This window comes from Talaromyces proteolyticus (genome assembly GCF_021365285.1).
Source record: "Talaromyces proteolyticus strain PMI_201 chromosome Unknown BGW36scaffold_13, whole genome shotgun sequence".
NCBI classification, from domain to species: domain Eukaryota; kingdom Fungi; phylum Ascomycota; class Eurotiomycetes; order Eurotiales; family Trichocomaceae; genus Talaromyces; species Talaromyces proteolyticus.
This window is the reverse complement of record NW_025764289.1, coordinates 1,209,818-1,236,743: the sequence shown is the minus strand read 5'-3', so window position 1 is coordinate 1,236,743 and position 26,926 is coordinate 1,209,818. Positions and strand designations below refer to the sequence as shown.

The window sequence follows — 26,926 nt, the reverse complement described above, 5'->3', positions numbered from 1 at the left end:
CAAAGCGCCAGTGAGCATTTCCGGTCTGCACATCTCATAATAGATGAGATGTGAGTGTGATGCATCGATGGAGCCCAGACAGTACTGCACTGAGATTGGGTTACAGTGATGCCCAATCTCCTAAATTCATCCAATGATGTTACATCTTTTGCCGCTGTAGCCCCGCACCATCTTGGCTGCTGCTGGGCTGATTTCACGACGAATCAGCCTTGTGACAAGATAACTAACTAGTCGACTAGTCCATTACAATCTGAACTCTGCCCCTACCAATCCTCAAGTCTTTCTTCTTGGACGCTTTCAAAACGGAGACATCTAGCCTTTCAAAAATTCAGGGGATTATCATGACATTAGCCTTCAAAGGGAAATTTCCTAAGCAGGTATGGATACCACTCGACAGTTTGTACATGGCGATTATACTGTCGGGTGGATATGTGCTTTACCAGATAGCGAGTTTGTGGCTGCAGCGGCCATGTTAGATGAAGAACATCCCATGCTTCCAGCGGCCGATCTACAAGACACGAATTCATATCTCCTTGGCAAGATTGGCAATCATAATGTGGTAATTGCTTGTTTACCCGCAGAAAGAATAGGTAAAGTGTCTGCTGCTACTGTAGCCAGCAATATGCTCCGCAGCTTTCCAGCTATCAGATTTGGGTTGATGGTTGGCGTTGGTGGTGGAGTACCACCTGATAGAAATAATAACGGAGTGGGAGAGGAAAAAGATTCTGAAGAGGAGTCGGAAGATGTACAAGATGTCAGACTTGGGGATGTTGTGATAAGTCTGCATTCAGAGTCATCAGAAGCTGTCATACAGTACGATTTTGGCAAATCAATGCAGCAAAAGAAGTTTATTCGCACTGGCGGTAAACTGGATCAACCCCCGGCAATAGTTTTGAATGGGATTTCTACGCTCAAGCAACAACATAGACGGAAAGGTCATAAAATTCTTGAACTAATAACAGAAGCAATTTCCAAAAATCCTGGAATAGCTGAAGAATTTCGGTATCCAGGTTTGGCGAAAGATAGATTATTCAAGCCAGAAGTTGTTCATGTGGAGGGGAAAAGATCATGCAAAGCATGCTGTGGGCCTGACAGCAAAAACCTTGTCCAAAGAGAAGATCGACTTACTATTGCTCCTAAAGTACATTATGGAACCATTGGATCTGCGGATCAACTGATGAAGGATGCTATCTTAAGGAATGAGTTGGCACGAGAGAAAGGAATTTTATGCTTTGAAATGGAAGCTGCTGGTGAGTTTTATTTTTACACTTATGAAACCCCTGTATCTAACATTTTTAAGGGTTAATGAACTCGTTTCGCTGTCTCGTTATTCGAGGAATCTGTGACTATGCCGATACTCATAAGAATAAGATTTGGCAGCCGTACGCTGCAGCAACAGCAGCAGCATATGCCAAAGAGCTTCTGCTAGTTATCCCAGGGCAGGGTGTTATTAACCTACCCTTAATCGAGAAAAGTACGTAACCTCTAAATACTGAGCTCTGTTGCATACATGCCAGTATGAATGCTGGAAGAAATGGGTACATATATCCCATTTCGGCTATCGTTTTTTGTCATATGACGACTTACCCCTTTTGTCTCGAAACAACTGTGCTCTCCACAATAGATGCAAGATGGGCTAAAGTTTTCTCTTAGAAATTGTCAAAGGTCTCGAGAATTTGAGCAAAAATACCCATTACATCAACCAAAAGCTTGATTTAAGGAACTTAAAGGTTGCAAAAGGGGCAGCATTTGATTCCTACGAGAATAAGCACGATGAATGTCTTCCAGGAACCCGGACTGAGTTGCTTTGTGAAATCCAAGAATGGGCAGAATCACCATACGGAAAATGCATTTTCTGGTTGAACGGCATGGCGGGGACTGGCAAATCAACCATTTCTCGAACAGTGGCAAAAATCTTGAAAGTGAACAAGTTACTTGGAGCCAGCTTCTTCTTCAAGAGAGGCGAAGCGGATCGAGGAACTGCAAAAAGTCTCTTTCCAACACTGATTGAACAATTAGTAATCAGCATACCTCAACTAACCCCTCATATCCAGACGGCAATTAAGGATGATCCTAACATTTCTGAGAAAGTTGTTAGGGAACAATTTGAAAAATTGATTCTCCAGCCACTACTTAAAATAGAACAAGGCCTGACTACAACCATAGTGATTGTCATTGATGCGCTAGATGAATGTGAACAAGAAGATGATATAAGAGTGATTCTCCGAATCTTACCACAAGTCCAAAAGTTGAATTCATTACGACTACGGTTTTTATTGTCAAGCAGACCCGACTTACCATTGAGACTGGGGTTCAAGAGCATCATCAGTGACCATCAGGATTTGATCCTTCATGAGATCGCTGAGCCGATAATCGAACGGGACATTTCTTTGTTTCTAAATGACAAACTTCCGAAAATTAGGGAGGAGTACTTCGAATTAGGGCGTGAGCTTTCACCTGACTGGCCAGGCGACAAAGTCACTATGACTTTAGTAAAAATGTCCGTTCCATTGTTTATCTTCGCTGCCACCGTGTGCCGTATATTACAGGATCGTCAATGGCTGCCTGAAGATAGCCTCAGAGAGATCCTCTCACATCAAAACGACAAATCCGGACTGAGTGGGACATATCTACCCGTCCTCAATCGACTTTTAATTAATCAAACCGGAACAAAAAAACAGCAATTGATTAAAGAATATCGGGAAGTGATCGGAGCCGTCCTTATGCTTGAAGCATCACTCTCGGTTGTCTCTCTTTCAAAACTTATAGATATGCGGATTGAAAATATTCGTATTCGATTGGATTCATTACATGCAGTCCTCGCCGTACCAAATAATAATACTGATCCAGTCAGACTATTTCACCTGTCATTCCGAGATTTCCTCCTTGATTCGGGCACTCGCGATCAAACATCGCTATGGATAGATAAGGATGAAATGCATACAAGCCTCACTAGACAATGTCTGAAAGTTATGCAGAATGGTTTGCGGAAGAATATCCTTAGCTTACCAAATGATGGTATACTATACAGCGAGATGGACGAACTATCTATGTGTATCAGTTTCTATCTGCCACCAGAATTGCAATACGCCTGCCGTTATTGGGCACATCACCTGATTCAAAGCCAGAACCCAACTACTGAGTTAGTCAATGCTTTCTCATTTCTTAAAGAACACCTTCTTCATTGGATAGAGGCAATGAGTATATTAGGTCTTCTATCAGAGGTAATTGGAGTAATCACGAGATTACAGTCAGTTATACAAGTAAGTTATCAACGAATCCTATTTATTGTACATAAATATTAATGAATATATAGAATGACAAAAATTCCGAAATATCCCACTTTCTTTATGATGCTAGAAGATTTATTTTTAGAAATCGCCAAATTGCCGATTCTGCACCGCTTCAGATTTATTGTGCAGGGCTTATATTTGCTCCAAGCGACTCAATAATCAGAAAAGTGTTTTTTAAAGAATCACCCAATTGGATCTATCAGCTTCCAAAAGTTGAAAAGTTCTGGAATGCAGATGTACAGACCCTAGAGGGCCATCCTTCTTCGGTTGAGTCTGTTGCCTTTTCACCAGATGGTCAGGTGCTCGCGTCTGGCGGTTATGAAATCATCAGCCTCTGGGATCCTACTACTGGTAAGCTAAGGCAGACATTAGAAGCTCATTCTGATTGGATTCAGTGTGTTGCCTTTTCAAAAGATGGGATCCTAGCGTCTGCTTCTTTTGATAAAACTATCAAGCTCTGGGATCCTATTTCTGGTGAGCTACAGCAAATTCTAGAGGGTCATTCAGATAAGGTTCAGTCTGTTGCCTTTTCAAAAGATGGGATGCTAGCATCCGCCTCTATTGATGCGACTGTCAAGATCTGGGATCCCGCTGCTGGTGAGCTAAAGCAGACCTTAATAGGTCATTCTGTATGGGTTAATTGTGTTGCCTTTTCAGAAGATGGAATGCTAGCATCTTGTTCTGAAGATACAACTATTAGACTGTGGGATCCTACCACAGGTGAACTCCTGCGGATCTTAGAGGGTCATTCTGGAGGGGTTGAGTCAGTTGCCTTCTCAATAGATGGGATGCTAGCGTCTGGGGCTGACGATATGACTGTCAAGCTCTGGGATCCTATTACTGGTGAGCTAAAGCACACTCTAAAAGGTCATTCTGATTTCATTTTATCTGTTATCTTTTCATTAGATGGCCAGATGCTAGCGTCTAGTGGTGATGATGAGACTATTAGGTTGTGGGATCCTACCACAGGTGAACCACTGCAGGTCTTATATGGTCATACCAGTAGTGTTCCATCTGTTGCTTTTTCAAAAGATGGGATGCTAGCATCTGTCAGTGAGGATAGGACTGTTAAACTTTGGGATCCTATTATTAGTGGGCTACGGCAGACCAAAGGCAACTCTGTTTGGGAGCAGCAGCGGAACTTAAACACTGCCCAGGATAAGGTTATATCCCTTACTTTCTCATCGGATGGTCAGATACTGGCATCTGGTTCTACTAAAGATAATATTCAACTCTGGGATCCTATTACAGGTGAACCATGGCAGACCTTGAAAGGTCAATATTCTAGGGTTTTATCGGTTACTTTCTCACCAGATGATCAGATGCTAGTGTCTGGCTGCAGCTATAATACTATTAAACTCTGGGAGCCCATCATAGGTGAGCTGCGGCAGACCAAATGTCACTCTAGTTGGCGACTGAGGAAAATCTTGGAAGATCATTCTGGTGACGTTTCATCTGTTACTTTCTCACCAGATGGTCAGATGTTAGTATCCGGCTCTAATGATAAAACCATTAAGTTCTGGAATCCTATCACAGGTGAACTACAACGGACCTTGGAAGGCCATTCTAATCGTATTCGAGCTGTTAAATTTCTACCAGATGGTCACATGCTGGCATCTCGCTGTGTGGATGACATAATAAAGCTCTGGGATCCTACAACTGGTGAGCTACGGCAGACCCTGGAGGGTCATTCGCGCTGGATGTGGTCAGAACCAAACGATGAGGTATCTATTCAAGACAAACAGTGGGTTTGCTTTAGAGGGGAAAAGAAGCTATGGCTTCCTTTGGAGTACCGTCCCACTTCCTACACAATTAAAGATGGCTTCCTTGCAATTGGGCATGACTCTGGAAGAGTTTCTTTTCTAGGAATTGGGAAGAGAAGAGAGATTCACGATCTTCCTGGTGTTCATGTGCGGCCGCCGCGACCTCTGCCTCGGGCAGCGAGCCCCTTATCATCCCACCCAAAGTCTGTCCCAGAGAATTTCATCTAAGAGGCCAGGGTACATCATCTGACCCCGATTCCAGCGGCATCGTTTGCGCTATCCTGATAATCACTTGTCACAGTGAGCTCTTTCGAAATCTTATCGTAATCTTAGCCGGACATTTCTTCGAGCCTTTTCAGCTCTTGTTCTGTTTCCTGGTCGACAACATCAAGTCACAATAACAACACAACAAACTCTCAATGCAGGCACTAGTCATTTGAGGAAGGCGAGGGCGAAGACGCCAGTCTGCGAGCAATTCTGGTAAACATATCTTTAGATATCAAAACAATCCATACCAAGTATATTGACAATGTAAATATTTTTTGATCTCGCTCTCACCATTAAGTAATACTTAAAACCATAATTAAAGACTCAAAAAGGACAACTTAATCTCACTTCGCAGTAAGCCCTGTTCTAAGACTGTAAATAGATAACTGACATCAATCAAAGCAAACCAAAAGAGAGCGAGAAAAAGATAAATGTCATGTCAAATCACTATATATAGAGCTGCACAATGAAACCAGAGACAATATTTGCTCAAATTGTATGATGATAGGACTTCAGCCATATATAGCACATGTATAATTTTTTCACTTGCCACAAATGCAGGAACCTGAAGATAAAAAGCTAGCCCGGGGTATGATAGATATGAAGGAAATGAGAATAAAAGTAAAGGCGTACATATGGACATGAGAAAGTAAGGAAATCGGGGGCAATGGCTCGGAAATATACGTCGTGGCATCATTTTGTCGCAAGGAAAGAAATGTGTACAGCGCCAAAATGCAACCAAATACGGCAATACAAAAGGCAATACTATTAAATCCTCTTAACCACAAGCGATAGTTTGGGATTCAATCGCAGCGCCTCGTCCAGATTTTGGTCACTGGTCATGGGAGTACCTTCGTCCTTCCTGCTCAGGTTTTCTCTATAATTTACTCGAATGTTCCCTGTAACTTTAAGTCGGTCGCGCAGCTTTTCAAGTAATTGGTTGAAATTGATGTCGCTAGGAACAAGGAAGGCGATGGTGTCATCTTCGAAGGTGACCTTCACCGTGATCGCATTTGTGCTAGATGCATTCGATGTCTGGGTCAATGAGCTGGCTTGTCTGTTCATGGCTGGTGGCTGCAGTTCCGTTCGTGATTGTGAGGCGGCGCTGTTTTGCTGTGAGAGAGAAGACTGCTGGCGTTGATGGGGTGCCCGAGCAGGCGGTCCATTTGCGGACGGATAGACAGCAGCGGACGCACTCATGTGAGCCTGAGAAGATTGTCGAGAATCGCTCATCGAGACATTGTGGCCAGAGGACTGCTGTGACTCGTTGGAAAGCCGGTACGGGTCACCGACAGCATTAGGATCGATCTCAAAATCACCTGGACGAGGAGTGAACAATTGGCAAACGAGCGGACACCGAGATATGTGTGGCGGCATCGCTAAAAGCTTCTTTATGTAATCATCAAGATTTTGTCGGCGGCCGTTGGAAATTGCATCAGTGACGTGCGTCACTGGACCTGGCATGTATGGTAGCGTCCTAGTCCTGCCCCCATTTCCAGCTTCCTCCTCAAATTGTGATAGCAAAGCAATCTGGAAATCATAGAAGTCGTGATAATACCGGGACAGCTCCCAAATTGTGCCGTCTTCCATCTTGGCTTCAATGACATACCAATATTTGTCGTTGTCGAAACAGTACCGCGGAATCGACGCGGAGACTGGTGCGACCCGGTAATTAGGATCCGGTTGCGTAGGCTGGGGATAGTACTGCTGCTGGGGATGTCCAGATTGAGAATACGTTCCGACTCTGCTTTCGGACCGAGATTGATATCCCTGCGCATTGGTCAGTCAACATCCTAAACCTAACCTTACGTGATCGCTCACCAGTTCATTCCCCGCCTGAGGTCTATATCCGCCTCCATTGGAACTCATGGACATTTTTTCCATGCCATTCGAGACGGGCTGCATGCCCGACGCACCGGATGATTCCAGCTTTCCCAGTGAAATACTGCTGTTTTTATATTCAGCAGTCATCTTCTTCCACTCTTCCACTCTTGGGACTCCAGCCCTTCTCACGGCATCAAGCGGGTCCGCCACGGTTTCCCCTGTCCTCATATCCTTGATTTCAATGAACGAGACCGGGATCAAGCCGGGGCCGCCCAAGCGTCTGATTGGCTTCGCGACAAACCATTCCGGATTCGACTGCGCGATGACAATGATAGCCTCGCCAGCCTTAGCCTCCAACTCATCTGGCCGCTCGGCATGGAAATCATACTGCACAATGCCATACACCATTGCGCCGCTTCCCTTTCCAATGGCCGACATCCTGAGAGCGGCTTGCTTGTTGGTGTTTGTTGAATCGCGTCGATCGTTATGAACGCTCCGCTCAGAAAAGCCAGAATCGTAGAGATCTTGCGTGAGAGAATCCTTGGAACCGCCGCTATGACGGTCCTTTTCGTTTTTGTGGACGACTTCGAAGAACGAGACAGGCACGAGGCCGCGGGCGTTGGGGACGAGGGGGTTGCAGGCCTCGTACCAGTCCGGATCGTCCTCGCGACTCAGCACATGAAAAAAATCACCCTTGTTGAATGCTAATTCCTGGATATTGCCAGCATCGGGCTCGTAGTCATACAGAGCCTTGATGACCTAGAATCGCGTTAGGTGAACGGATTTGTGAACTGACTTTTACTTTCGGCAGAAAATAGAGGAGAAGTTGAAATTGACCATGACCGGTCTAAAAAGAATCTGCGCGGGGCGACATGCATGGGCACATCATATCTTACCTTTTTCGGCGGCAAAATGGCAATGGCAGACTTGGGGGTGATGGAGACGTGATGCGGTTTGGAGTCTCTGTCTCCTTTGAGTGACCGACGGATGGCCTGCAGGCAGTAACGCGGTGGTTAGTTCCGACGCAATCAGGCACGACAAATGAGTGTGAAAAAAAGAATAAAAGCAGTATTGTTTTAAAAATATCTTTCTTTGAAAGATATGACAAAACAGACAACAGGTATCCAGACAGTGCAAATGAAGCAGCGGGCGCAGAGAAAAGCGAGGAAAACGACGGAAGGAGGGAAGAGGGGCCCAGCGTACCTTCATCGTGGGCGCGCGGGCTATCAGGACACCTCAGCCGAGCGCTGGATGGTCACTGTAGGGCTGTCGGACAAGCGATGCGACTGGCGCGGAGGCGTAGATATGAAGATATGAATGAGCAAATATGCAAAGAGAGGGGAAAAAGAAGAGGATTGCAATACTGGCCGGGTCAATGCGACGAAGAAGACGGCGGAGGATGGCAACAACAATAATATTGCAGGAGGAATATTATCACCGTCAGGCGGGCGTCCGCCGCTGGTCCCAAGGAACGCTGCTCTTACAATGGTTCGAGAACATCCCGGTGGGCTGGAGCCGCCAATCAGCGTGCCGGTCCAGACTTGCGCAAAGGGCTTTAGCTCTTTGAGTCTTTATTATTATTAGGTATGCAGATGCATGTGGATATGTATTTCTTATTAATATTAGTTTCGGATCTTCTATTGAATCTGGTCCTGGTAGCACACTAGCCTAGAAATCTGCATTACACTAGGTCGGGTGAAGTAGCCGGGGTAAGAGCAAATACTAGGGCATTCATCATATTATCTAGTATTTAATATGCATAATCGGCATTCCGAGTGTAAGATTGTAAGTAACATGTAGTAAATAATTGAATGGACCGCACTGTAAATGGTAGATGTATAAAGGTATGGGAAAGAAAGGTCTTACGTCGGTGGCTCCACCCTGGGGGCCGCGCTAAGGCACCAAGCACTACTGCGGCCAATAGGAAATTGCGCACACATGGGGCGGCGCCGTTGGGCACCAGGGCTGAGCCTGTCCATGGTATCGATAACAGTGGATCTCCCACCACATTAATATGCGACTGCAGAGTAGGACTGCCGAGTAAGATGTGAAGAGCAAAACCTGGGGAAAAGGCGCTGCATGGTACATGTATATGTATCTTCGTATTGGATGTTGTGGGTTGGAGGATCAGCGGGAGTGGTCATATGGACGATGTACCTCGGGCTGGTATATACTAGCACATGTATGGACGATATAGGTACATCTGTGCAGTTGGCAGGGGACTACACTGGGCATGATGCCGACGGTGATGCTGGTTCACATATTCATATTGAAGGGGTAAATTTGGAAGCCTCGTCCAAGAAGGCGAGTGCAGAAACCAGAGCAAGAATCAAGGACAACACTCGGACCGCATGGACGTATCTAGAAATCCAAATCAACTAGTCATATCCTCAATCAAACCTACAATATAAACCATGCAAGTCCGAATAATATGAATCCATTCTGTGTTGCGTAAAAACTAAACTAACTAGAGAGGTATGGAAAGCCTGGAGTAGCCCTTGGCCGGAACGGCATAACATGAGACCGAGCTTTCCATCAATTGACGTAGGGGAATCCTCCACTATAAGCCGTAACGAGAGAATTAAAAGATAAGATTATTGATTGTATCATCTAAAGTAAACCACCAAGACTGTGCAACCTACGTGCCGATCGATCAGACGCCAAAAATGCAGCAAGGGGTATTGAAATCGCCAACAAAACGACCAGAAAGAGAAAATCATAAATGCAACCTTGTCAACTGACCGTGGTGGCGGGTACGAAGATACATAAGTTAGACAGACGCCACAACAGCCGCCTCAAATTTGGCCTTTGATATCGACTAGTCTGTAAGCTTGTGCCCTGGCGTCTTCGAAGATACGGCCCGCTTTGCCCGTCAGGAGTCGCACATGGCCGTCTCGTTCTTCGAGCAGCTCTCCAGAGGCGTGTTCAAGAACAAATCGCGCACTCTGTTCGTCCGACTCGAAGCCTAGCTCTTCCGTGATGAATCGAATTTTTACGTCAGGTTTATATCTATGTCATGTTAGGAAATTTGTAGAACAAGAAGGAAAAATAAAAGACTTACGTTTTACATATGCAGGCCAGTGCTGACAGCCGTTCGCGATCGACAAACATGTCCATGAGATATGCTCCCATATTAGGCGTGTCGAGGTAAAGCTGGAAGAAACGATGGTAGTTACCGAGGGCCAAAGCCGATCGAACATCCAACGCATGTTTGACCGCATGGTCCGATTTATCTGCTGGGGTTAGATCTGCCAACGCGTCGTTGATAGCCGTCTGATTGCGTGTATAAATGAAATATAGGATACGATAGGCCATAAACTCCATGGGATGCCCGCCGAGCTTCTGTGCATACAATGCCCGTAGCTGCGTCTGGCATTGATTATACTCACCAAGATCTCCCTTCTCTAGCGCAATCCGAGCATGGATCTCATACACATTTACCGTGAACTCATTCCGGATACGCTGCACCGTCAAGTCTTGCCGAAGCGACTTGAACTGATCGCAGATGTACCCGTAATTGTTCTCTTTGCGCCACTTCTTCTTCAAGAGATCCAATGTCTTTGTAAGAACAGGCAGAGGACGAACAACGTCCGGATTAGGCGCAGATGTCAATCGGAAATACCTCTTCTCCAATTCCTGGCATCGTCCAATTATCGGTCCCTGCATGGCACTGGGAGGGGGGGATTCAGACCGAGGCGATCCTTGATAGCCAGCACGATCCCCAAACCGTTTCTTCCGGAGCTCCAGACTGGCCTTGGACTTACTTGAAGAGGGACTGTTGAAATCTATGCGTTGCCGCTTGTCAGTGGGGGGATACGTGATTCGGCCATCCAGTTGGTTCCGGTTGTTAGTTTTCCTCCACGGCGGGGAGTCGCCCGCCTCGTCCTGCTGGAATTCGTTGGATTTTCGTTTTCTAGACCGTTCCTCCTGTGCGAGACCAGACTTCATCGCTGCCACATTGGCCGCAACACCCCACGGAGTCGAGACCATGGGGTTTGTCAGGACCATATTGCGCTCATTCTGAATCATGACCTGAGGTAAAGGCAAAGAGTCCCAGTTAATGCTTTCAAGACTGTTGCTTTCGGCTGCGTCGGTGATAACTTGCTTTAACTTCTTTTCTATGTCTGGTCGCTCAATACCCGGGATTTGGTTTTCGTGGATGAAACTGCGCTGTACATAGAAGCGTACCGATGGAGGGAATGCTACACGCTGGCGATCTTGGACCGGCTCCGCAGGGGATGTTTCTGATTTCGGCATTGCCGCGGTAGAATTGTGATCACTTTGAGGAGCAAGAGTACGTCGAGCCTGTACAGGTATGTATGCTGAAAAATAACGTGGTTAGAAAAGAGATTTTTAAAAATAGGCAACGAAATCTTACCTGGTCCGGGATAGTTGGTAGTCGTGGTAGTTGATGAAACGCGCCAGGGCGGCGCGGTCGAGCTCATTTTGGTTTAGCAAGTCTAGAATATGTAAAATATGAACAAAGAAAATCGGGAAGTTCGAAAACTTAGAATCTACGGTGGTGTGGTGAGAGATCTAGGGCGGCGTGGCGAGTCAAGGGAATAGCGATATCAGTAGAAAGCGATGTTATGCATATGTATAGGCAAGAATATGTAGAACATGAAAGATGAAAGGATGTCACAGATGAGTGAATCAATTTTGAATCTTGCGAGGGTGTTGGTGGTGATGAGGACTGGGTGATTGAGAAGTGAGAAGTATTCAGAGTCTTGACTATCACCAAGTCACAGGTCAGGAGACTTCGCTTAGCGTGCCGAATCGGTAATAGCTCCAGCTATTTTCGTGCCTGAAAAATGTGGCAATAAATACCCGCTCTTGGCATGACGCTCAGCATGGATGGTGGGGTTGGCCTTATCGAGAAGGTAGGAAGCTGTCGACTGGTCGCGCCAGCATCGTTGAGACCAACATGATGCTGATCTTACCTTCGATAATCACAGGCTAGATGTTCTTCAAGCCGCTTGATTTGACGACTGCCCTTCGTCCGTCTTTGCTCCCTGACGAAACGTTACTTTTTGTCCAGGACGCTGTGGGCTTGTATGAAGGGTAAGCAAGCGAACAACAGTCCATCTCTATGTCAACATCTAGAAGACTGTTACTAAAGCATAGACTCCAACTACTAGGAAATTCAAGATTCCTTCATATCAAAATGGCCACGCCTACCTGACGTCTCACCGTATTTGTTACGTCGCGACCGATGAACCTCGGAAATATTCTGTGTCCGTCGAATTGAAAGATGTTGATCGTGCAGAATACCAAGTATGAAATGCCCCTAGCATTCTCCCCACGTCAGAAACTGACATACTTCAGGCAGGCTTTGTATTGAAGTCGTCGCCAAAAATTACTATTTTCCCTAAACCTCAGAAGCCCAGCCTTATTCAGCAGCATAATACATCCCAAATCGCTCCAAGTGGGCAGACATTACTGGCAACACAACCACTATCTTCGAGAGGTGCTTCGCCAGCTCCAAAGGTTGTGAATGCGACATGGGTGTGTCCTATATGCTCTTTCTCCAACACAGTACCATCCAATTTTGATCCTACAACTGCTACCGCCTCAACACCACTTCCGCCTTGTCTCGCATGTGGTATCAAACCTCCACTTGCGACGGTCTTAAAAGCCACAATTGCTGCTGCGACAAATAGGGGATCAACAAATTTTGCACCAGCCATACAACCGGCTCCATCTCAACAAGAGCAGACCAACTCTGTCTCGACTGAGCCGCCGAAACCGGGTACAACGGGGATCCCGTTACCATGTCCTAGGTGTACATTTCTCAACCACCCTTCTCTTCTGGAGTGTGAAATCTGTGGTGCTTCACTTGGACCATCAAGCTCAAAGGAAGGAACGACAGCTACTATACAGCGCACCGAGTCTCCCGCACCTTTTTTCAATCAGTCAAACATAACAAATAGGGAGATCAGTGATAGTATCAAGCTGTCATTCCGGGGTGGTGGCGAAAAAACCTTTTATGAAAGATTAAAGAGCTGCCTTATCCAGCGAAAATGGCTGCTACAGAATGCGCCACCAGTGCCCCAACTATCTCAATCTCCACATCGGGAAGCTGGATCATCTCCAGCCCCAGATCGATCTGGGCAGTCGACTCCACGTCCGTCAGCAGTTGGAATTGCGGGTTTGGAGCAACGCGGTGTCGAGTCTCGTAAAAATAATGAACTGGTAATTGGCAATGCCTTTGAAGATTTGGAGGCTTTGATGGCTTCTGCAAAGCAAATTGTCTCTCTTGCCGAAACTTTAGCATCAGAATCCGGTGTAGGTGGTAAAGGTAGATCAACTGAAGCAAGTGCAGTCCTTTCGGAGTCAGCTGCCGCCTTGAATATGGTCACAACAAAGGACATGCTTGGCTCGGGCGCGGAGAACCTCTACTTGTCTGAGCTTTCAAGAAATTTAGCAGAGTATTTGACCGATGACCGCAAGGGAGTTCTTCGTAAAGAAGGTGACATTATGAGCCTCATTGACTTGTGGGCTTTGTTCAATCGCACTCGCAATGGGGTGGAGCTTGTGAGCCCCTCAGACTTCCAACAAGCCGCCGAACTGTGGGACAAATTAAAACTGCCGGTTCGTCTACGCCGTTTCAAAAGTGGACTTCTTGTTGTTCAACCATATGATTGGAGTGACGAAAAGATCATTCAACAGCTCGACGAGTGGCTACAAGAACTTCGTATGCAAACTCCTTCTGAAAGCTCAGCCTGGGATTGGATCAGGTACGGCTGTGGGGTCACTGCCCAAGAAACCGCGCAACATTTTGGTTGGAGTGTAGGAGTGGCCGCTGAAGAGCTCGAAATGGCCGAAGATAGAGGGGTTCTCTGCCGCGAGGAAGGCATCGAGGGTGTCCGATTCTGGAGGAATTACTTCCTCCTTGGAGAAAGCATGGAACTTGAACATAAGATATCGCTGCTAGCGTTGTAAATAGATAATGCGAACTAGAATTTTACCCAAATATAGTACTACAACTTCAGACTATGGTGTAATTACTTAATATCATATCGGCGATATTTACAATGTGGGGCGGCTGACAGCTTTATCAGCGACCCCCACCCCCGGCCGATCCGATAAGGAAGAACCCCCGTGACTTCATCCCATCAACCTCGCTACTCACTACTTGGAGCTGGCTTCATTCTCGTTTTCTCAGCGGTGGATATCTCTCCCTACCAAGGCTCATTAAATCCTGAAAGAGATCAACCCCCTGGATCGACTATCTTACTGTGAAACTCGTATCTGATCGTACAGAACTCGGGGTAACGGATCACCAATCATTCGTCATCTCAGCTTCCCTCACTTGCTCTGCCATCAAATAATCAAAATTCCATAACCTCGCTTACTTGTTCACTTTATACCCTACCAACGAAGGCTTAGCCCTCGCCCATCGCGTGGGGTTCCTGAATAGCACTATGAGCGCCCACTGCCTGGCTTCGAGGCCTATCACAAATCCAAGGATTCTGCGACACAATTATATCAGCGCAGGCAACTGCAAAGCAATACAGTTGCGCTTTATTGTACCGACATCTAATGGACGTCTGGACACTGTCCGTACGTTCTGGGGGCTAGGCTGGCCCTGGCGAGACCGCCGCCGTCAAGCCCTGGATAAGGCGGGTCTAGAAGAGAGTCTGGACAAGATGTCGAGAAGCCTTCGCGGATTCTATGTGAAAGTAGATCGCATCCAGAGACTATCTCACAAACGACGGAGTCGAAACTACCCGTGGGACGATCGATCTCATGCATCACGTTCTAGTCGAGACCAACAGGACTGGCAAAACCACCACCACCACGATGAGTTTTATGAACTGACCAAGAGAATTGAAGCGGACCCATATGGGTTTCTTTTTGGAAGAAGCAATCAGTACTTGCAGCTTCCAAAATCTTGGTCCCCGTTCTGTCGCTCATTCCTTCATCTTGAGACGACTGATGAAGTCAAATCCGGAACTTTCTCCAATCGAAAGCGTTGTGAGAGTCCTAAAGCTCGTCGTAAGAATTCAGTGAAATCGTTTGTTTCAGAAGTTCGTGATCAGGAGTTTTATTTTGATCCTATCAGTGGGAGAATGGTACCGAAAGAGCGTGACGATATCAAGAATACGGACAAAGTCACGGGGAATGATAGCGAGGAAATAGATATCCCTGTCAAACCCTTTCCCGGATATAATGAATCACCTTCCAAAAAGTACCAATCGTCTTCAAGAGAGCGTACAGAACAAGTGCAATCACAAAGCGCACCAGGCAGCCAAGGTAATGTGATTTACCTGGAAGGCCCTGGCGATGGTTCTCCTGAATCTCTCAACACACAAACGTCATCTTCCCAAACATCAATGATTGACACAAAATCTGAAGCCGAACACGGACAAAACAACGTTTCAGTAACAGGGCAAGAAAGGAAGCTAGATCGGCAGATTTATGCTGACAGAGATGATGTTGACCAACTACGTGCCAGTGATATTCGGGCTTCATATTCTGGAAATACCAAACCGAAGAGTATCAACAGAATAAAAGCGGCCAGAGATGCATTGGAGCGAGAATATGAATCATTTAAAGATTCTGAAAACTACATGTCTGAGAAATCTAAACAAGATGTGGCTGGTCGAAAGAAAATCGGCATGGATGCTTCAGAACCTGAATATACGGAACATGACGACTTCCTTCGGAGTATCAAGCTCCAGAGAGAGAAGTATCTTAACGAAGATGAGCCAAGTTTGGAAAAGCCTCCTATTTATTCTCAGGAATCTTCGAAGCATCAAGTGCCGGAAAAAATATGTCGACAAACATCTGAAGCCGATTCCGAAATCAAAGTTATTTCTCAGAACGCTGCGAACGTTGAGGACGGATCGAAGTTTATGAGTCAATCGTTAGAACAAGACGATGTCGTGTTGATGAGCAATGATCATGAGCAATCAGCCGTGGAGGCTCTAAGAAGGTTTACAGAAAGCATGAAATCGCTCAACCTGGAATTCATTCATCTATGTGAACAACTAGAATCCTCCGCAGTAGTTTCACCAACTGTCTATCGAGTACTCGCCTACGATCCCACTAACTCGGAGATCGTGCTCGCTGAGACAACTTCATCTATCCATGCATCCGAACGAACGCTTCCTCCTTCTGAGGTCATGCTACATATAAACAATCCTGCGAAATTCCTACCGTATTTCGCGAAAATGAAGGCCGATGGGTATGAGATTGTCTCCGGTAGTGACAATATTCTCGTATTCGGGAAGACAAAATCAGATGCTTCCCCGTCTTCCCACACCGCCAACAGCGTGTCTACGAAAGCCTCTGATGCGCAAACCAGCATGGAGACTGAAGACAGCATATTAAATCTCGACGATGCAATCCAGTCCACCAATCGACTAGAAAGAACAACAAAAACTGACTCCACAACTAAACAAACCCCACGACTCGTGCGCCGACAAGAAACTATTTACACTGGCGGTCCACCAAACTGGTCGCCATACCCGCCTCTTCCACCGTCCCAAGACGTCAACGAGAACAGCACAGAAACGAAAGAAGAACCACCACGCAGGTCTTCATCTGTTCGCAAGGCTATTCGACGTATGTTCTTAACCGGCACTGCCACCGCAGGAACGATTTATGCAATTGGTGTGTTGTGTGAATATTTTCGTACTGGTGGTCAAGACGGTTTAGGGCCTGAAGGGCTCAGTGAATTTGAAGCTGAGAGACGACGTCGAGACTAGAAGGGTCGTTTATACGCGTGCTATTTTGGTGTTGTTTTTGAGTGATGAGGTTATGTATAATATGTGATACTCCACTCCACTCTTGCCTACTCCACTCCATCAATATAGGTTCTGAAATCTACATGTAGTTCTGGTTCTATCAATAATCGCGTAGAATAATATGGGATAAATGCTGTCGATAATTCAGTGTCAACGGATCCGTTGGTCGTTGGTTGCCTATCCCTCCCATTATTCTGTACCCGTAGATGTAAATAACAGAATACATACTTTTGCACATCACATACATGCAGTCGACATTGAATAATTTAAATTTCATGGATTGATGTATTGTTATGGAATGTGACGTAGCCATAAAATTGAAGTATTTTGACATCAATATATATGTAACATTGGAAATATATATGAACATAATTGATTTAGTATATAGTGGCCTGCTCATCTGCTGCTTAACCTAGAGGTAGCATTTGCACACTATCTACTGACACGTATGTAGAGATACACCGGAACGATCTGACGGTGTCCAGATATATATAACACCAACATTTTAAAGCAAATATCAGAAATGTGTTTCCTTCGGTTAAAATGTTATACCTCTTTTCATACCTCATCAAACGAGGGCTCACGAAAACATTCTTTTTTTCTTGACAGACAAGAACAATTTCACTGTCAACTGGCAGGAAAAGCGACAAAGCTTACGTCGATATTGATCATGCTCCATCGATAAATTACTTAGAGACGTCAACTGGTAAGGTGTTTAGGTTATATTTTCTCAACGCATATGAAACTAATTACACCATACATTATTACTAAACCTTTTTTACACCCTAAAACGGAGTACCGATACATGCTGGATTCCAAGTTGAAGAATTCGCACTGTTTATCGAGATAGGATATGAGACGCGAGGATATGTAGGATAGGGAATATGTTACACAGCAGTCAAAACATCCCATTCCTATCGGGAATTGCGTTTAGAACTCGTTGAATTGCTCATTGTGTCTTTGTTTATATGTTTGCGAGACAGTAATATTTCAACATTAGACGTAGTCGCACTTGGTAGTGATGTGCTGCGAGTCAGTGGCGTGTCTATCACATTTTAATTTCCTTGGAAGAAATATACTAGACCTAACTAGTGCGTCTTCCGTATACTCTAGGCCTTAGGCTTGGGAACACTTACCTGCAGGCTCATATTTGAAATAAAAGGCCGAATCGGAAACTTTTGATTGTTCCAGGCTTCCAGGGGCTGAAATAATGTATTTCTTCGTTCTGATGCACTGAGAGTTCACCTTCTAATCCGCCTCGTTTAGCCTAGCCCTCAAGAATGACAGTGGGATAAGTGCAGCGTGCCTGATCGGCCGGTCGGCCTGAACTAACAATGGATATGCTCTCCCTAGCTTTCTCGTCTTGCAGCTGCAGGTTCGAATTTGTTTAATATTTCCAACTATATAAAATGCCAGGGACAGCCAGATTATCTGATATATCATACCAGAATACAAGAGCTCGGTCTAGAATCTAGACTCTGAACATCTTCGCCAAATCGGTTTGTTACGATCTATCAACATTGACTTGGAAGTTGGAAGTTGGTAGGTGCATGCGATATTTCGCTAAATTGGCATTATGTACTGGAAGATCCTCGAAATTTTAGCCGGGCGAGGCTTTTGCAGATTCCCCAAATGCCACAGCATTGTAGGTGTACTCGAATGTTCATCATTGGCTCTTATTGATGATGTCGATCGCTATTTTGCGTGAGTTACATTACTGTAACTGGCTATGCTTGCAAAGGGGAAAGATTCGGACAGTAGTTTAAGACAACTCGACACCTAACAGGACAAGGACTCCGTTTTTTTGGGGGCCGCTACGCTTTAATCGGAATAGGTGTGCCAAAGCAGCTAGCCGATCATGTGTCACATTTCAGTGCGTTCACGTTCACTTTCGGGCTTAGTTTCTGCCATTTTCTGGTAGTTGAAATTTGAACGTGCTGTGAGGCAGCGAAAAGTGGAATCTGCCCGCAGCGTTAGTCCCAAGGCCAGGTTAATAGTCAGGGGTCGATGACCCCATACCGTTAGTCCGTTAGTATCAAGTGGCGTGGGCCTGCCAACTTGGGCCTTGGCTAGCAATAGATTTCCACCAGCCCTTCGCGGCGCCGATAGTCCTATGTATGCGTGAGCACACAAAATTGAACAAAATCACGCTGGCCTAGACTAAGGTAAGAGGCCGCGCTGCAAACGACCTTGTTTTGAGCGACCGAGGATGAAATTACCGAGCAGGAACTGCGCAATAACAACAGTAATAATGTTTCGAAGCATAATATGTTATTGTCGGCTATGCGATACTCCCTTTCGTGCAACAGAGTCAACAAGAATGGCAATCTGTCGGCCACTCGGCGTGTTTGAGTAGTGCGGCCGTTGTAATTGTTGTTGTAACTTGGGGCAGTGCTGACTTGGTTGGTTCTTCCTTTGGGCATTTGGGTACACGCACTCCAGACTTGCAGCCACATCCAGGCACCGATGGGGCATCGCACATGGTGGGTCTTTTGGCGGTAGGAATTGGCCAGTCAGAAGAGAGACTACCCGTTCCCACTTTTCTTGTTTTGGTAATGAGTAGCCAATCACAAGTGAGTGAATACGCTGACGCCTGTTAGCATCTCGCCCGTCGAGTTCTCTCAAGTCCCATGTGATGCCTCGTTGCCTGATAGAAGTATGTGATTAGGCTATTCGTGCCGAGTTATTATACTTGTTTTTCTTTGGAGGCTAGATCGTCTGAGTACATGAACCATGCCGGCGAATAAGTTGACAGCCACAGCCTGATTTCAACTATGTATAAGCCTATGACTTTAATAACAATTTTAGACGCAACATGGTCTTAGAGGGATCTGCGAGAGTCTAGAGTAGTAGGATTAAAGAGAAGATAACGAAAGAGTGAGAGATCGGAGGTGTTGGCAATAAGCATATCTGGGATCAACGTGGTGAGTTGGTCATCGATTTGCTCTCAAGGCCTGCAAGGCTTTCCAACAGATGCATACGGGACATTGGTACAGCGAAAACAAATAATAATACAGTACTCCGTACGTACTCAACTGATACATAGCTGTTCTACTATAATTTCCCGGGCCCCACCGCAGCCAATCGCGAGAGCGCCACCGACGACGGTCATTTCCAGCGGTAAAGGCCCAAGCTTATTTCGTTCTAGAGCCAGCCCATCGGGGCTTATTGGGGAAGCGATCTTCTGCTGACATGCCAGGCCTGCCAAGGATGGCGCGCAGGGGTTTCTCACAGAGCAAAAAACTTGTATTATTCTTACAGAGAGAATCTTAAACTGTGAGATTAGCCAGCCTCGGCGATCTAATTCGATTTACCGTCCGTACGGCACATCGGAGGTTGTCTGTGGAGGGTTATGCAGCTCGTTACACAGCGTTGGGTGGCGGTAACGACCTCCGTCAACTGCGCAAGGGACCAGCTTGCTATGGTGGCTGTAATCATGGAGCGTTCAGCGCAGTATTCACGCAGCAGTATTATCGAATATGGTACTATTCCATCGTGGTAATGTAATAGCTGTTAGATCAAAGTGCAGACTAATTACAGAGTACAATGGAGAGCAGCAAAATCATGTACAAGCTGGTACGCGTATTCCGGCGCTTAAATTACGGCGACGTGGGGTGCGAGCCAGCCAGCCGCCCGCAGTGGAGCTGTCGGTCCGCGACCAGTGTCTTAGCCCGGGGGGTACCATGATTGATTTTATTATTAGCTGCGGGTGCGTGGTCGTAGCAGTAATTAATCACAACACAGCAAAGCACCACCAAGTGTCCACCCGCCCTCCACCTTCCCCCTTCACCTGCCTTCGTTCCTTTCCTTTTCCCACCCCCCAAGGCCGCCGACCCGCTCAGCCGCCCAATCTAATTACTGTCTCCCTTCTCTCCTGCTCTGTCTACTCTTCTCTCTCTCTCTCCTCTCTCTTTCTCCCTCTTCCCTCCGCCATTCGTTCATGCCTTGCCGTTGACGGTGTTGTCGTTTGACGTGCTTCGCTTGCCTGCGTCGACGGCTTGAAGGGACGACTTGACAAAAGACCTCGCCCCCTCTGCTCGCCCACGTCACGCATTTTGCAACTGTCCATCCTTTGAGAGCAATAAACCCGACTTTCTACGCCCCTTTCGACGTTTACGTCTGACCTACATTCGTTTACAACTACCGACACTCGCTTGATATCGTTGGGTTCATTGCATTGTTCCCCGTTCCACTCGTTAAAAAGAGAAGAGAAGCATCGTATTCGCCGAGTTTGGGTTCATTCTTTGATTGAACAACTCAGTTTTAACATCACAACACAAGGGCCATATCCAGACGTTGGTTTAATTATTGGTAGCTGCGCTTGGTTTAAAAGAAAACAAAGAGGAATATTCGGTGACATTGAGAAATTGCAGTCGCGTTTCAAGTCCTGTGTCGAATACTTCGGTTCTGGGTTTGGATGTGCATTTACGATTGACGATTTCAGTGTCCGTCTACGAGCAATCTTTATTAAGAACCTCCAGGCCCAAATACCGATTTGCAATTGATACACCTGGTTGTTCGTGACATACCTCAAGATGCGTTCAACCTCTATTGCAGCTCTGGCTGTGTTGGCTTGTGCCACACAGTCGGTTGCCGAAAACATTCTGCGACCGAAACATTATTTCCCAAAGGACGTTAAGCGCCAAATTGGCAATTTTGGCTCCGGTCTAAGTGACTTGCTAGGAGCCAATACCCCTGCGTCTTCGTCCACCAGCTCTGGAACTTCTGATGTTGTAGTCGTGCCAGTGTATGTCTATGTTGGCTCCGATGGCAAAACCACAACCACCACTGGCGAGGCGGTGACCAAAACTCCAACCGCCACTGTCGCTTCTCTCGCTGCTCCAACATCTGTTGAGGCTGGCGTTGTTACATCGGCTACCACGGCCACGCCAGCCAAAACTACGACTGCAACATCGGCAACCTCCGCTTCCTCTAGTGATGGCGGCTTGCTGGGAAACCTTGGTAGTGATGTTTCCAAATTGCTTGACCCGACTACCAGCACAGGGTCTGTAGGTGGTTTGCCTTCGACAATTCTCCAGCCAACTAGCGCTACACACACTACAACCACTGCTGCTGATAGCACCAAGACCGACACAACCACTGCTCATTCTACTGCTAGTACAAGCACTGATTCCCCCAACCTTCTTTCCAGCCTTTTGGGATCTAGCGGGTTACTTGGTGGGTTGACACCGAGTTCGTCGTATAGCGCTGTGCCTGGTATCACAGTCGGGCTATCTAGTATTATCACTGGATCCTCGACCGCGACCGCGACCGAGACTTCAATCGTTTCATCTTCCAGTGCCAGCGCAACTACGTCACCCAGTGGTGGTACCCTATTGCCGTCTCTCTCTATTCCGCTTCTGAGCTCTATTCTTCCAGGTACAACCAAGTCGTCCAGCGCTCAGATCCCTACCGGTACCACAACTTCTATCCCGATCACTGGAACAACATCTACCAGTGCCTCAGTTACTGTCAAGCCATCTGGTAGTTCTTCAGCTGTTTCCACTGGAACATCAAAGTCTGCTTCACCCTCTGTGGTCCCCACTGGTACCAGCACCTCTGTGAGCCCTTCAGTCGCGGTAAGCACTGGATCCTCGGTTCCTGCTCCCAAACCTACTACTGTGCTATCCTCCCATTCTGTCGTTTCATCTACGACACAGGCGCCAACTACTACAGCTGAACCAACTACCACTGCTGAGCCAACTACCACATCGACCAGCCAGTCCACATCTGCCACTGACACTCCATATGTCCCCCCTCCTGTTATTACTCCCACTTTGACTTCAACTGCCCCAGGTACCCAGCAGTCGACAGGCCCAACCCAGATCCCAGGAGTCATCGTACCTCCAGGCGGTCCTCCGCAGACTCCTGCCAACTCTACTCTGGTTCAATTTGGTTTCAACAAGGACTTAGCATGGCCAGTGGTCGCCACTTCTATGAACTGGCCCGATCAGATCTACTACTACACTCCTCTTGGTGTCGGATACGCCCTCGCTATTACCCAGTCTAAGATCGTTCCCTACTGGCTTGGTCCGTATGACACTGTGAGCAGTCTGGGTTACAACACGACTCTTATCAAGTTCTACGTACCTAGCGATCTCGTGGACACTCTCAATGCTCAGCGATTAGCGCCTTCATCCGACTTGTACCAGCAGCCAAACACGCCGAATGACTCCCCAACATTCGCCCAGAGTTCTATCAAGAACTTGTTCTCTATGCTGAACACTGATATTCCTTTGGTGGCTCAGCAACCAGCTGGTAGCTCTACTGGCACTGGTTCTGGATCTGGTGACGGCTCGCCTGGTGCCGGAGGTAATGGTAACGGCAACACAAATGATGGTGGCGCAAGCAGCAGTAGTGGCGTTCGTGCCAGCTCTGTTGGAATTGGTGTCGGAGCCGCGGTCGGTGCTGCAGCTTATGCTGGTGCCATGTTCTATGTTGCCCGTCGCTACAGGAAGCGCAAACAACTGCACCAGCGATCCAGCTCTGTCCCAAGTGCGCAAATGAGCGAGGCTGGTAACACCACCTTCCTTTCGGCGCCTAACACCCGCATTTCTCACAATAGCGGCCGAACCAACCGTACCCAGATGATCAGTGCCCCTGTGATGTCGGAGAACTCCTTGGGATGGAACTAGGTGCAAAAGTGACAGCGCAACATATACATAAGCTGTTTAAGATGTTTTTCCTTGCACGTCTGGACCTTCTACTCCTGTAATTTTTGCAAGTTTTATTTACATATTTAAACTTCCTCCCACTCCATTTCCTTTTTTCTTTTCTTTTTATTTCTGTGGATTCTCGAATATTCCCCCTGATGTTTTGTCCGAAAGACGACCAAGCTACACCATACGGTGCCTTTTCATAGGATTGATGATATCTCGAGAGTTCTAACTACTTTCTATGATTTTGCGTATAATCACGCATATATTGTACAGATGTATATTGATAGTGGTGATGTTAGAGGGTGTTTGGTTCAATGATATATGTTTCCTTTAAATACCGTTTACATAGTACGCATAGGCTGATCCATATCAGATAATTTTCAATGTAAGTTAGACCGAAATCATCGTTTCTAATTCCGTTTTCTCTCTTCCGCTAAACATAATCCGGTAGGAAACCAGCATCCTAGCAATGCACCTAACCTAAACCCACAAACCCGAAAACAATCATAGATAAAATACACATCAGAAAGAGCCAGGAATGAAAATGGACCTATCGGACATAAATCTCCTCGCTGAGTTTATTAAAGATTGTCATATCAACCATATTATTAAGCAGCAAGTCAGATATTAGGATGGAAGTAGAGTGGAGAGGTGGTCAGACATTAACAACAATGACCTTCTCAATAATCATATCCGCGGCAGCCTGCACCTCCCACTGCCACCGCTCGTCACGCCATACCTCGTTTAACCAGTACCGCCAGGGGTGATTGCGCCAGCCGTGCGTTGCTTTGGCTGAGTGGAGGACGGAGTTGAGGAGGTGTTGTTGTTGCTGCTGTTGCTGTGTGGAGTCCGGGGTCCATAGAGACCCAGTAGAGGTAGAGGTAGAGGGAGAGGTAGAGGGAGTAGTGGAAGTTTTGGGGTTGGTGTTTAGAGACTGTCGAAGTCTCCACTCCCGTTCAGCCTTCTCTCCAGCTCTCCGTGCGATTTCCTCCTCGTCTTCGGCGAGATACAGCTCGCATTTGTTGCATTCCGAGCACCGCGTGCCGGGGTTGACGCGGAAGTGTTCACAGAAATGCTTGTAACCGCCGTCTTCATCGGCAGCGTCTTGCTCAATGGGATTGTTATCGGCAGCAGGACCGTATTGAGCTCCGTTTAGCTGTCGGGGACGCCTGGAGGAGCCGTTCAGTGCCTTGCGGCACAGATAGCACATCGAATAGCCGCACACGCAGGTGAGTTTGTTGCAGCCGGAGGATTTGACGAAGGATAAGTTGCAGCGCGGACATGTGCGTTTGATGGCAGCGGTGCGGGCAGCCTCGACGGTTGTGCGGAGGGATTGTTGCAGGGGTTCTTCGCAGGAGTGTGGGTCGCGCCAGGTCTTTTGGCAGGTCATGCAGCTGGTTCGTTGACAGGAAGGGTTTTTGCATAAGAAGCGTTTATTGCGAGATCGTAGGCCCATGTTTTGTAGTGAGGTGCGGAAGATGGCGGCGATGGTGTCCGGGTAGAATAGGCAGAGGATAACGAGGGGTATAACAAGTAGGGGTATCAGATCGAGAAGAAAAATAGTCGTTAAAATCGTAGATAATAGATTTCCGCGTCGGAACTGCCATAACAGTGTTTGACTTGGTGGGTGAAATACCGGATCAACTTCTGCGTAGGCGCAGAAGGGACACCGGACGAGTTTGAGCTTGGATTTCAGAATTGCTTCTGAAGCCACGCGTTCCTCGAATTTGAGGAATGTCTCCGAGCCCGCTTTCTCCAAGAGTATGGCTTGTTTGGTGAGGGCTGGACTTAGATATCCGTCGCAGACGCCGTGGCTGACAGGAGCCACACATTTGAGAGTAGATCTGGCTGAATCAACAGAATTGTCCCAGCCTTGACCGAAAAGAGCTTCATGCATTGTTCTCCGAATGCAGCTGAAGCATATCACATGGCCGTGAGATGAACATGTTGAAATCTGCTCGAATGCCACATCATCCAGACAACACTGACACTCATATAGAGCGTTTTCCATCTTTGCCTCATTCTCGTTCAACTGTAATGCAAGTTGAAAGTCCTGAAACTCTTGAGTCTCTTTCTGCTCGAGCAGAAGAGGCGCTATCAGTGCGCCATGTACTTCTCCATCAAGCTCATCGGAGCCAGTCTTTTTCAACCGCGGCAGCAGATTCCCTCCTGCAGTCTTATCCCAGACCACAAGCGGGTTATCGTCCTTGTTATCCTTCTTCCGTTTGAACGGATTCAGACTACTCAGCGTCGCACGCCAGCCCTTCCGCGACAGATCTCTCAGCGTCGGCCTCGCACGCGAATACGAGAAATTGACTTCAGCAAGCACTGCTTCGATTGCACTTCGACTGAGCCCGCTGAACTCCTTACACAAGACCGCTTTAACAGCATTCCTATACTGGTCGCTGCGAAAGAGTTCCTCGAGGGCTACCCCATCACCCCCCTCATTACCATCGCTCTGACAACCCTCTCCCCCCGAATCATTCTGCAGTTTCCATCGCCCTTGAACCCACTGCTTCTTATGCCGCAGCAGCTGCTCTACACAAACATGCAGCCGACTCTCGCCATCAAACCGCATCAACAGCTCACGGAACACTTCGACACGGATATCCGGGAATAGATGCGCGAGTACACGCAGCGATTTATTCAACTCATCCAGCTCCTGCGCCCGCTCCTCAGCTTCGCGATCAAATACCCGCGTGTCTGCGGGGACCTGCGACAGAACATCTTCCCTGCCGCTGCTATTATTGTTATTATCGAGAGAATCACTCGACACCGTCCTCTTCTCTGCATGCCGCTCTCCCATACCATCCGCAGCGCGAGCCCTTAAAGAGGTTCCGAACGGATTATTCCTCAGCGCCTCATTAATAGTCGCCGAGGTCTGCTGCGATGTACTACCAGCATGATCTTTGTCATCCCTCGCAGCAGCGGCTTTCTCGCGAGCGCCCTTGTTGCGTAGCGGCGAGCCACGTCTGATTATAGGCAGATTCGTCACCATGATGTCTATACTCCTTCGCACATAGCTGTACAATGGAACGATGGGTTCCAAGTTGGAAAGTTGGGGCTGGTTGAGAAGCTGGATGGTTGTTTCGCAGGACCGTGTGGAAGTAGTACTAACGTGGGGTGATGAATGTAGCAGTAATAGTAGCAAACGAGCTAACGGCTTCGTTCATTTGTATGACGGCGTGAATAACTCGAATCTCGGAACCGTCAACATCGCTGGAGATAATCAGATGGGGAGACATTGACATGTACAAATCGTAAGGCATGTTGTCTCAGGCTCCAGCAAACAAGGCGCCGCCACGTGATTAGAATATACCCGATCTTAACGTACTGGATTGCTATTCTTGGCTTAGCGCTTAACTGGC

General features: G+C 47.0%; 8 protein-coding genes across 8 annotated transcripts; 5 read left to right on the top strand and 3 right to left on the bottom strand.

The window, feature by feature from the left end:
- Positions 1-379: 379 nt before the first annotated feature.
- On the top strand, positions 380-5,284 carry BGW36DRAFT_432664 (putative G-protein beta WD-40 repeat-containing protein; the record flags this gene model as incomplete). The annotated part of the gene is made up of 4 exons (XM_046221163.1): positions 380-1,250; positions 1,301-1,474; positions 1,654-3,263; positions 3,317-5,284. 4 exons carry the CDS (start codon positions 380-382, stop codon positions 5,282-5,284), a joined length of 4,623 nt encoding a protein of 1,540 aa, XP_046067083.1.
- Positions 5,285-5,602: 318 nt separating this feature from the next.
- BGW36DRAFT_389528 (uncharacterized protein) lies at positions 5,603-8,701 on the bottom strand. Its single transcript, XM_046217363.1, has 4 exons — positions 8,351-8,701; positions 8,044-8,139; positions 7,145-7,906; positions 5,603-7,093 (listed from the first exon to the last, which is right to left on the bottom strand). The coding sequence occupies exons 1-4, from the start codon at positions 8,354-8,356 to the stop codon at positions 6,092-6,094; spliced, it is 1,866 nt and encodes a 621-aa protein (XP_046067082.1). The 5' UTR covers positions 8,357-8,701; the 3' UTR covers positions 5,603-6,091.
- A 453-nt stretch (positions 8,702-9,154) lies between these two features.
- Positions 9,155-9,571, top strand: BGW36DRAFT_389527 (uncharacterized protein). The gene has a single exon (XM_046217362.1). It carries the CDS (start codon positions 9,227-9,229, stop codon positions 9,527-9,529), a length of 303 nt encoding a protein of 100 aa, XP_046067081.1. The 5' UTR covers positions 9,155-9,226; the 3' UTR covers positions 9,530-9,571.
- A 15-nt stretch (positions 9,572-9,586) lies between these two features.
- Positions 9,587-11,879, bottom strand: BGW36DRAFT_389526 (SAC3/GANP domain protein). Its single transcript, XM_046217361.1, has 3 exons — positions 11,526-11,879; positions 10,209-11,469; positions 9,587-10,156 (listed from the first exon to the last, which is right to left on the bottom strand). The coding sequence occupies exons 1-3, from the start codon at positions 11,590-11,592 to the stop codon at positions 9,943-9,945; spliced, it is 1,542 nt and encodes a 513-aa protein (XP_046067080.1). The 5' UTR covers positions 11,593-11,879; the 3' UTR covers positions 9,587-9,942.
- Positions 11,880-12,023: 144 nt separating this feature from the next.
- Positions 12,024-14,145, top strand: BGW36DRAFT_389525 (putative vacuolar protein sorting protein). The gene is made up of 3 exons (XM_046217360.1): positions 12,024-12,208; positions 12,286-12,421; positions 12,473-14,145. The coding sequence occupies exons 1-3, from the start codon at positions 12,108-12,110 to the stop codon at positions 14,087-14,089; spliced, it is 1,854 nt and encodes a 617-aa protein (XP_046067079.1). The 5' UTR covers positions 12,024-12,107; the 3' UTR covers positions 14,090-14,145.
- A 101-nt stretch (positions 14,146-14,246) lies between these two features.
- BGW36DRAFT_389523 (uncharacterized protein) lies at positions 14,247-17,046 on the top strand. Its single transcript, XM_046217359.1, has one exon. It carries the CDS (start codon positions 14,572-14,574, stop codon positions 16,858-16,860), a length of 2,289 nt encoding a protein of 762 aa, XP_046067078.1. The 5' UTR covers positions 14,247-14,571; the 3' UTR covers positions 16,861-17,046.
- Positions 17,047-21,434: 4,388 nt separating this feature from the next.
- BGW36DRAFT_432660 (uncharacterized protein) lies at positions 21,435-23,534 on the top strand (the record flags this gene model as incomplete). Its single annotated transcript, XM_046221162.1, has 1 exon — positions 21,435-23,534. The coding sequence occupies one exon, from the start codon at positions 21,435-21,437 to the stop codon at positions 23,532-23,534; it is 2,100 nt and encodes a 699-aa protein (XP_046067077.1).
- Positions 23,535-23,914: 380 nt separating this feature from the next.
- On the bottom strand, positions 23,915-26,817 carry BGW36DRAFT_389518 (uncharacterized protein). The gene has a single exon (XM_046217358.1). The coding sequence runs from the start codon at positions 26,554-26,556 to the stop codon at positions 24,214-24,216; it is 2,343 nt and encodes a 780-aa protein (XP_046067076.1). The 5' UTR covers positions 26,557-26,817; the 3' UTR covers positions 23,915-24,213.
- Positions 26,818-26,926: the final 109 nt, after the last annotated feature.

Bases quoted from the DNA above. Each gene is read 5' to 3' on its own strand.
- BGW36DRAFT_389528 (XM_046217363.1), bottom strand. The intron at 7,907-8,043 runs GTAAGATATGAT...ACGCGATTCTAG, and splicing joins CCATTTTGCCGCCGAAAAAG to GTCATCAAGGCTCTGTATGA. The intron at 7,094-7,144 runs GTGAGCGATCAC...ACCAATGCGCAG, and splicing joins CTCAGGCGGGGAATGAACTG to GGATATCAATCTCGGTCCGA.
- BGW36DRAFT_389527 (XM_046217362.1), top strand. From the start codon at position 9,227: ATGGTACATGTATATGTATCTTCGTATTGGATGTTGTGGGTTGGAGGA.
- BGW36DRAFT_389526 (XM_046217361.1), bottom strand. From the start codon at position 11,592: ATGAGCTCGACCGCGCCGCCCTGGCGCGTTTCATCAACTACCACGACT. The intron at 11,470-11,525 runs GTAAGATTTCGT...GTTATTTTTCAG, and splicing joins TACCAACTATCCCGGACCAG to CATACATACCTGTACAGGCT. The intron at 10,157-10,208 runs GTAAGTCTTTTA...AACATGACATAG, and splicing joins CTGGCCTGCATATGTAAAAC to ATATAAACCTGACGTAAAAA.
- BGW36DRAFT_389525 (XM_046217360.1), top strand. From the start codon at position 12,108: ATGTTCTTCAAGCCGCTTGATTTGACGACTGCCCTTCGTCCGTCTTTG. The intron at 12,209-12,285 runs GTAAGCAAGCGA...TCCAACTACTAG, and splicing joins GCTGTGGGCTTGTATGAAGG to GAAATTCAAGATTCCTTCAT. The intron at 12,422-12,472 runs GTATGAAATGCC...GACATACTTCAG, and splicing joins TTGATCGTGCAGAATACCAA to GCAGGCTTTGTATTGAAGTC.
- BGW36DRAFT_389523 (XM_046217359.1), top strand. From the start codon at position 14,572: ATGAGCGCCCACTGCCTGGCTTCGAGGCCTATCACAAATCCAAGGATT.
- BGW36DRAFT_389518 (XM_046217358.1), bottom strand. From the start codon at position 26,556: ATGGTGACGAATCTGCCTATAATCAGACGTGGCTCGCCGCTACGCAAC.